Below are 10,365 nucleotides of genomic sequence, written 5' to 3' on the forward strand. Positions count from 1 at the left end.
AAAAAAATAAAAAATAAAATAAAAAATGTACTAACATTACTGCAGAAGACAACTTTGTACAGAACATACAGGAGCAGAAACTAAGTGGAACTAACCCAACAATAAAGGCACTTTCTTTCAACTTGGCATGAAAGAAAAATCTAAGAAAATACAAAACATAATATACAAAACCTCACAATATAAATCCCAAACTATTTAGGCAGCACATTCTGCCTCAACGACTCAACAGAAGTCAGAAAAGACATTCATTTCACTCAAGTATTTTCAGAACCAATAAGTCTGTCAACATTCTAGAATATTGGCTTGTGATAGAATGAAGAATATTGGATAGATGTCATGCAGTGAGTGGAGAGTAGATTTGAGTCAAATATTCGAAGATGTCTATAAATATGAAAATGGATTGTAATAGCGCAGTATGAGAAAATGAGAATAATGTCAAATATCATCTTCTAATATCAGTGTGGCTTTTATGCAAACAGCTTGAATCCTCTATCTCTCTTCACTCTTAAACACAAACTGATCTTACTCAAGTTACCACTAGGAACCTAAGTACAATATCTTTAAACTTCTTTCAAACTTGATGGAATCATAAATAACGTCCAACTTCTTAGGACATTATTTGAAACATTGTCAATCTAATTGCTTACGTATGAGCTTCTAATAAAAAAAAACATTAACAACAGTATTAGAATTTCAAGGATGAAATCATAAGTTAATGGAAAGTTAGTGAAACATTCTTTGTGGATATTTCAAATGTGCAACAGTTTATATATGTCTCATTATATAATAGAGAGAAACATTACAAGTATATTTAGAATTTTGTTCAATTCATTTAGAAAACATCACAAATTTCATGATATACTCTTTTTTCCCAAGCAATATTGAGACAATGCAATGTCATCATCTTAAAAAAATTTTGCTTATAGGAAAAAATCATTTAAAAATGCAATGCAAGCCATTAGATTAAAATTCATGAGCAAAGAGGGTATGGCTAGCATCCCAATATGCTAGCCATACCATCCACATTAGCCATACCTTCCCCTTCACAGGAGTATCACTGTTTTGTGCCATTCTCGGTCCTTTCTCCTTAGATGATGACAGTTAATGCAGGCGTAAATTTCCTATATGTGATAAACTAATTAAGATGATCTCTAATCTGTGCTTGGCCAGGGGGGATTGAGAGGGGAGATGACATGCTTAGTTAAGGTACGTACATGACTCATGCTCCATGCTCACTACTGTGGACTTTGATTTTATTTTGCTACAAATGCTGTAGAGGTACAATATGATCATTAAAAATCATGCTTACTCATGAAACAGATAAAAGATATATAAAAGGAAAAATGAAGGGGGTTGGGGGTAGAGAAAATCCAAAAAATAATACAAAAAAAAAAAACAATAATACTTGATCAACTTCTTTGCTTTTCCTAAGCTTTATAAGCAACTCATAAGCCCTAATTTCTTTGCATTTCCTAAACTTTATAAGCAACTCATAAGCCCTAATTTCTTTGCATTTCCTAAGCTTCTCAGCGACAAAACACAGAAGAAATGCAACCCCAATCATTAGACTAGTAATTATTTAATACCAAAAAAATAATTCAATTAAAAAAAAACCTGATCAACTTTATCCCACCATCTGAACTCGGCATCTATCTTCTTATGAAGCACTTTATACAAAAGGGTCGGATAAAACAAGATCCGAGTCCCAGCTCCAACCAGTGCTCTCTTAGATAAAGGGTCTGGGGACCGTTGGGGGGGGGTAGCTACGTCGGTATCTGGAGGTGGTGCGGCGGCTGTGGAGGCATCGACATTAGGAATCTGAGAGAGAGGAATTCAAGGGAGAAAATAGGGGTAGATCTGCGGGAGAGAGAGAAGCAGTGAGGGAGGGGCTCGGCTGGGCTGGCCGGTGATGGTGGAGGTGGACGGTGATGGTGGGTTGATGGCTGTGTGCAGTGGTTGCTGCATGGAGGCATGAAGAGTGAGGATCGGGGGAGAAACGGGAGGTAGGGGGAGGAGACCGTTGGAGGGAATTAAAGGAATGAGGGAAAAACAAGCATTTTTAAATTTTGTATGGTTTTCTAGCGCTTTTGAGTCGCCGCTAATAAGTAATTAATGGCCAAATATGACTTTGGCAGTGACAATATTCGTTGTAAAATGTACCTTTAAGCACAATGTTTGCCAATTTAGGCACTCACCAAAAAAATTCTCACAGGAGTGTAGTCAAGCGTATTCTTCGGTACCTCAAAGCCACAATCAACTATGGCTTGCTCTTTAAATCTCAGTCAATCATTCATCTTCAAGCTTACTCTGATGCCAATTGGGGAGGTTGTCTAGTTGATCGAAGATCAACAGGAGGATTCTACATCTATTAAAGGTCATCACCTCATCTCTCAGAGCTCCAAGAAGCAAAGCACTGTAGCACGTTCATCAACTGAGGCCAAATACAAATCTCTTGCATCCTCAGCAGCTGAAATCATTTGGTTGCAATTTGTCCTTCATGAATTCAGTGTTCCGCTCTCTAAAGCCCAAACTTTGTGGTGCGACAACATTGGGGAGCTACTTACCTTTCTGTCAACCCCGTTTACCACTCCAAGCCTAAGCATATGGACATAGATTTCCATTTTATTAGGGATGGAGTTATTGCAAAAACTCTACTAGTCTCTTTCTGCAGTTCTAAGGATCAAATAGCAGATGTTCTTACCAAACTGATTGTTGCAAATAAATTCCATCTTTTTCAATTGAGTAGCAATATGGTTGATACCCCACTGGACTCGAGGGGGCGTATCAGGATAAGTGACCCTATGGTACATTTAGACAAACAACAAGAGAGCATGCACTACACCTCAGCAACTTCAGAGAAACAGAACTAAGATCCACGCATTGTACAGTAACAGCACGATATATCTTCTAGAATAGCACAATAGGAAAAGTAGTTATTTTCTCTCCAGTACTTGTAACAAACAATATTCATTTATTCCCTTGCTTTGTGTAAATACAATTCAATCACTCAATGAAAGATGGAAAAAAAAAAAATTCATGTATTTTTCTTTGTCTAACAGATATGTCTGTTATTACTAGAGCTTGTTAATGTGTATATATATAAGACACTAATTGAACTGATAAATATATGGGTATTCGATTAACTGTGACTGCAACAACTAGAAGAGCCCGTCATGTCCGAGCTGTACGTGGTACGACGTTGGTGCCATGCATGCAAAACTAATTATCGAATATTGATCAGCTGGCTTGAGGCAATTAAGGCACGGTCGAGCGACTCGATGGAGCCTTATTGAATTGTACTCATGAATTCATTGAGCATCGATCCATCTCTACAATCTCTCTCTGTGCAAGACGATCCGCCATGTCTATCTTATATATATAAGGTCCTATATATGTACGTACAACTAGAGAAAATATATAGGTACGACGTTGCTATATTATAATATAATTAGTCCTACACTGCATGCAGGACCCACCGCCAACAGGGGAGGAAATAATGACCATACGGACATAATATTCCTTGACTTCATGAAATAATTGTGCAGCATTGTTGCTTGATGTATGGAAGATGGAAATTAGATCATGTTAGGAATGACAAGAAGTTAGCTAGGCATGTGACGCCAAGTGGTGATGGCTATTATATTTTAATAAAGGATATTGATCTTTTCACTATATATGTACATAGTCCTAAATTTTGAATAATGTATCTAACGTCATAATAGAAGGCTCAAATCACATGACCTATATTCTAAAAAAACTAATTAATACTGATACAATCGGAGTCATATTGAAACATTATAAAAAACAAGAAATTCTAATTCCCAAACAATGCGGGATCTTATACACCATGCACCTACGTCCCTTACTTATCATATAGGGTATCACAATCGCCCCCTTAAATTCCTAACGTCCTCGTTGTGCCCTTCCGTCGTAGGTGACACGACTCAAATCTCACATTTTTTGTTGGAATAGGCTCTGATACCATTTGTAACGTCTCAATGGAAATCTCAAACCACATGATAGCCTATACTTCAAAATGACTAAAATAATTATACAATTAGAACCCGATTGAAACATTATAAAGAGTAAAAACTTCTCATTTCCAAGTAATATATGGTCTGATCATATACCACCTACACTTACTAATCGCCGTATGGGTTATCACAATGTAATACTGGTATGATCTTCTCACATAATGTCATGTACGTAATTAATTATAATTTGTTTACATAAGTATTAGTTTTTAATGATATAACATCATGATGTGATAAGGTGACAATATATATCTTATATCTATACTTCAAAAACATTAGACCTCGTTTTGCATTCAAAACTCACTTCAACTCATCTCATCTCATCATTACAATCTTTTTAAATTTTCACACAAAATATAATAAACAATTCAATTTTTTCAAATCCCAAAATAACTTTCCCAAATCTTCACACAAAATATAATAAATAATTCAACTTTTATTCTACTATTCACAAATCATCTCAACTCATCTCAACTCATTTCAACTCTCTCTAAATTCAAAAAAACTAAATAATTATCCAACAGAAATAACATAGTTTCAAGGATGGTTGACCTTCCCCAAAAGGCTGACCATCTTCACAACCCAGTACGTACGACCACCAATGATGAGCCCAAGGGGTGATTCCGACCACCCCGTGACTTATGGGGTGGTCTTATTCATCACTGTGATCATTCTTGTAGGCCATCGCCCACCCTTACAGGGTGGATCTGGCCAACACCAACCACCCTACATGGTTGGTTAATGAGCAATCCAACCACCCTACATGGGTCGTACTGGTTAATGAGCAATCCATTCTCGGTCTGCCATTCTATTTCTACCCATATCATGCATGGCCGGGTATCGATATGGTAGTATATATATATCTCTCTTAACATTACTTCCTAAAACAATTTCACTCCCCATTATAATTAATGGCTCCCATTGGATTTCATTAATATATATATATATATATATATATATATATATATATATAGCATATCTGAAAAATCTATCAATCCTCACAATCCCGCTGCTTCAATTTTTTCAAAACTTAAACCTATAGATTAGTTTCAAAGTATTTTCCCGATCATGAACTTAAGATTTGGAGTACTCAATTTAGATCAGTCCCTTTAGCTAGAGAGAGCAAGGTAAAATAGTACATTTTATTTTTCTAAGTAAATAAAATATTACAATCGCTAATATCATTGTCTTTCCCGATATATATGTAGCGATAAAATTAAGAGAGAGAAAAAAAAAAAAAAAAAAAAAAAAAAAAAAAAAAAAAAACCAAACGAATTCCCCATCTGCAATTCAGCTCTTTAATTCCTTTCCCAAGGTGAGTACCCATTAATGAGGATCAGACTGCATAAGGGTTTTCCTTCTCGGCCACCAGAGAAGGTGTGCAGAGACCATACGATGATAATATGTACAATAAAACTAATAAAAATTATATATGATTGATTCCATATATATAGTATGTATGCTTAATGTCTTAATTAATGGAATACAGGAAAACGAGGGATGATCAGTGTGTGCAGTGAAGTCTGAAAAAAGTAAATGCAATATATGCAAGAAAGAGCAGAGTCTTGGCAACAGGGACAGACCAGAGAGGCCGGAGGTGTGTCTGATTGACAGAGATCGACCTTTGCTTCTTCCATGATCATTTAAAGTCGGGCCAAAGTATCTTCAGAAGATCGAAAAGATAAATAAAAAGGAGAAGTAAAGAGAAGAAGAAACTAAAGCAAGCAAAGGTACTTCTGGAAACGCATCATCAAGTAAAAGCCCAAATTAAAGCACATGCATCCACATTGAATGGAGGTCGAAAGATATAAATATATATATATATATATATATATGTTGGAAAAAAGGAAAAGTAGTGTGTACCCATTCCATACCATCAATAATGCTTCTAACATAAATCCTCATACCCTCTCTCTCTCTGTCTGTCTCTCTCTCTCTCTCTCTCTTCTTCCAGTACAAGAGATGGAAGTTTGGTTACTAAATGCTTATACATACAGATTCGACTACAAGTAGAAAGGGATGTGTAAATGCAGTTTGGCACACGTACAGAGTGATCAGCTCCTTCCAACTGTCTGAAATATTTACGCAAACTTACAAATGAAAGGTCAATTTCTGAGATAAACAAAGGAAACCATCAACTCCAATGCATGCCCTCAATATTCCCTCCTCGCTGAAACAAAACCTTAAAGATACATAGAACGAAGGAAAATTTGAATCGAAACCCATTAAAGTCTACTCTTGTTATAGCACCAGTACTATCTCACACCAATGAAAGCATGTAGCGGATGTAAGAAGGCACAGATTCTTCATGCACAGAAATCATGAAAATAAAATTGAGCTAACTAGTCCAACAACAATGCGCGCATGATCTATTCTAATCCAATTAAGTTGACAACATATTCCATTCAAACACCAGCACCACCTAAATCGAAAACCCTCCAGACAGACTTTCTTATAAATAGAAAAAGGTGAGAGGAAACAAGACGAGAAGGAAACCCTAAAGGCTAAAACCCAACTAAAATCCCGAGAAAGTCGCAGAATTTCTCAGCAAAGTCAGCAACACAATTTCCCCACTCCCAGTTCCTTCAAGTCATCCCGTACCACCAATCTTTCTTTCTGTGCACGGCTAGAGAGAGAGAGAGAGAGAGAGAGATACTGATAGACAGAAAATAGAAAAGAGGCCCTTAAAAATCCTTCTTCAATGCCTAGGCTTAACTACAATAGAGAGATTTTTTTTTTTCATGTTCTTGCTAGGGCTTCTTACCAAGGGTGTGCTTGTTGTTGTGCATCCACACCTTAAGAACGTGACGCTTGACGCCAGTCTCGTTACAGAACTGCTGCACCACGGCCTCGTCGTGCTTCTGAATCCTCCACCCCAGCCTCTCCGCCAGCTCCAACATTCTGTCCTTCTGCTCCTGCGTGAACTTGGTCCTAAACCTCTTCTTCGACACCGACCCACCAAGACCACCACTCGGATTCGACACGTCCTCCTCCTGGTCATCCCTGCTGTGACCTCCTGAGGTCGACGGCAACGCCAGTGGCCTGTGCAGCTGCGGCGCCACGTGTAGGTACCCGGCCGGGGTCCGATAATACGGAGAGAATTGCGGATGGTTTGGGACCTGCTGGTACGGGTCTGCAGAGCCGACACCGACGTGCAAATCGGTCTCCTTGCGGTGGAAGTTGCGGTGGCAGTTGCAGGCAGCGCATTTGAGCGCGTCGAGGGTGCCCTCGGCTCCGGCGGGCATGAACTCGCCACAGCCATCGAGCGCGTGCCCTCCGATACCGACCGCATGGTTCTTCAGACACTCTCGGTACCTCGGCCTCTTTGTCTGCTGCTGCTGAGCCACGGCTAAGTCAGGTCCTCCTCCTCCACCTCCCGAGCTCTGTATTTTAAATCGACCCGAGTTCCCGAGCGAGTCGTAGCTAGTGCCGTCCAGCTCCATCTCCTCCTCGTGCTCCTCCTGTTCCTCGAACTCCATCTCAGTAAAAAAAACTTATCCCACACTGCTACGGCCACCAGAGACGACAACTGTACGTATTTTGGCTGGGTTTTTACTTCCGATCGAGTATAACTGAAACTCCAAAAAGAAAGATTAAGCGGAAGAGAGAAGATAAGAGGAGTGAGAGAATGTGGCCATGAATCTGCCTCTCTCTCTCTCTCTCTCTCTCTCTGCAAAAAAGAGCTGTCTTGCTTCGAAAGCCCTTCGTATACTTTCCCCGTTTCTGAAATCGATCACTAATTGGGAGGCTCTTTCCTTATCCGCCTTTAAATCAACTCGGTAAACAAGTGATTTTATTTTTTTTTCCTTTTTACCTTCGTTACTGTGACGTAAAAAGAGAAAAAAGGCGAAGGAAAGATGGTGAAATTCAGTTTGGGGAAGGGGAAGAGATGGTGCTGATGCTGGGAATTCTGATAATTCAGAAGTGGTGGGAGTGTCGCGGGAGATACAGTACTCTGCGCAGAGAGAGAGAGAAAGAGAGAGAGAGCAGGTAAAGGAGAATCCAAAATCAGCAGCCTCCCTTTTTTTATTTACTCTCCAACACCACGCGCTCACCCTCGCAAAACCAACCGATTCTACGTTAAGGATAATTTCTTTTTTCTCTCGGCCTACGTTAAGGATAATTATTACCAATTTTATTATTATTTTCTCATCATCTTATAATATTTTATAATATAAAATTATATTATTAAAAATTATTTATTATATTTTATTCATAAATTTATTATTTAATATTATATAAAAAGATATCGGGAAGATAATAATAAAAATAATAATAAATAATTTTTTCTAATTATATATATAAATCGTGCAAGCCTTTTATGAAAAAATATGAAAAACTTATATTTTTATTACTGTGAGAACTATTATTTTATAAAAACTTGTGCAAAATTTATGCTTTTGAACTTCTCCATGGCATTGCTCTTACGCTTAACCTTTGGTACGCTTGGCTTATTGACTTTTGTAAAAATTAATAAAAGCTTTAAATAAATTTCTTGAAATATGTTTTGATATTAAGATAATTCATTGATGTACGTACATAAGAGTTGAAAACTTGTTTGAACATAATATTTTAAAATAAGCTCTCAAAATAATATTGCTTACATAGTAGATCAGATTATAAAACTAATTTTTACTATAAAATAAATTTAATGTATTACATTTAGTCAATTTTTTTTTCTAAGCAAGCATTTCATAAATAAACTAAATAGCTACAAGATACTAGATTCAATGGGATGTGAGTCCCTAACAATCATCACAAAATAAGTAAATGCAATACAAGAGAAATAAAAAAGAAGGATCTAGAGTAAAAAATTTGGCTCCTACTCATTTTCCACTAAGGGGAAGCCGTTTTAAACAATTTTTACAGTCTGATATACAGACTATAAAATTAAGATTAAAAGTCGCAGTGGAATGTTGTGTATTGCATTTTGTTGGTCTAGACTGGCTGAAGAAGACTTTCACGATCACGTTATCTTGATCTTTGACTACGGAAAGCGAAAACATAAGGAAGTAGAAACGGAAAGATAAGTCGATACGCCGGCATATGACCGTCACTGGTCGTGGAGGCACGTGTGGTTCACACGCCACTCTTAAAAAGAAAGTAATAGTCGAATCTAAAAGATCTAAAGCCGCTAATCCCAGTAGTGTTGTGGCTTTGCCTTGGATTGTTAACTTTTTCTAATTGCGGTTGAAAATTCCTATTCTTTCTTAAATGTTAACCAAACACGACTTTGCCTTGGATTGTTAATTTTTATTTAGTAGTGCTACACCCACCGAGGGTGTAGCTTGGTCTCAATACGGCTAAATCCTCTTTTTATTTATTTTTTATTTATTTTATATATTTTTTTACACTCTTAAATATTTTTTAAAAATAAATTCACAATATTATTAAAAAATACATTATTAATCACTAAATTTTTTTCATTAAAAAAAAAAAAAGTGTATAGACCCATGTTGCGACCCAACTCTCGATAACTCTATCATTTTCCATTTTTATTTATAAATGTGGGTACCTACACACAAGTACTTTGTTTTATTTACAGCCAGTTGATGTGAAAAATATAATATATCTTATAAATTAAATCTTGCAATAAGAATATTGAAAGGTTAATCTCTCATACTAGTTTATAATTATTTTAAAATTAATTTTAGGACTAATTAATGTAATAATATTGTTTTAATTAAGTTGGAAGTATAAATGGTGAATGAAACCAACTGAGACGCTAGGTTTTGGATATGAAAAACATTTAATCTCATCTAATAATTATAAATTTTTCAAAATTATACACAAAATATAATAAATAATTTAATATTTTTAAATCTTAAAATAATAATAATATTAAAAAATAATATTATAATTATAATTTTTTATTCAACTTATCTCATGATCTCAACTTTGTAACGCAAAAAATTATTAATTGCTGATCTCAGAGTATGAATGATATAGTATTCTCATCGTATCACAATATATTAATATATATTATGAAATTATCGTGTGTTTAGACTCAAAATATAGCCCGATAATTCTTTAGACATAAACGGGAATAGGTCTGTTTGACAAGTGAATTGTTCTCTACGATCATCACCTATTTCATTCTCAAACACTATTTAAATACAAAACATTTTTTCAATTTCAAAGCTACAATTTTTTTATCTAATTATAATATAACTATTATAATTTTTTCAAATTTTTCAATAAAATACAAAAAATAATACAATTTTCTCAAATATTAAAATAAAAATTATATTATAAAATAAAATAATTTATTTTTTTAATTTAAAATTTTTTATTCAAAATTTTCTTTTTCTTTATCTAAAATCTAATAAAA

At 35.7% G+C, this 10,365-nt stretch overlaps 1 protein-coding gene across 1 annotated transcript; it reads right to left on the reverse strand.

The window, feature by feature from the left end:
- Window positions 1-6,377: 6,377 nt before the first annotated feature.
- LOC121247572 (zinc-finger homeodomain protein 1-like) lies at window positions 6,378-8,002 on the reverse strand. Its single transcript, XM_041145936.1, has one exon. The coding sequence runs from the start codon at window positions 7,511-7,513 to the stop codon at window positions 6,785-6,787; it is 729 nt and encodes a 242-aa protein (XP_041001870.1). The 5' UTR covers window positions 7,514-8,002; the 3' UTR covers window positions 6,378-6,784.
- Between the last annotated feature and the right edge of the window lie 2,363 nt (window positions 8,003-10,365).

Source organism: Juglans microcarpa x Juglans regia, chromosome 1S, assembly GCF_004785595.1.
Source record: "Juglans microcarpa x Juglans regia isolate MS1-56 chromosome 1S, Jm3101_v1.0, whole genome shotgun sequence".
Classification (NCBI taxonomy): Eukaryota; Viridiplantae; Streptophyta; class Magnoliopsida; order Fagales; family Juglandaceae; genus Juglans; species Juglans microcarpa x Juglans regia.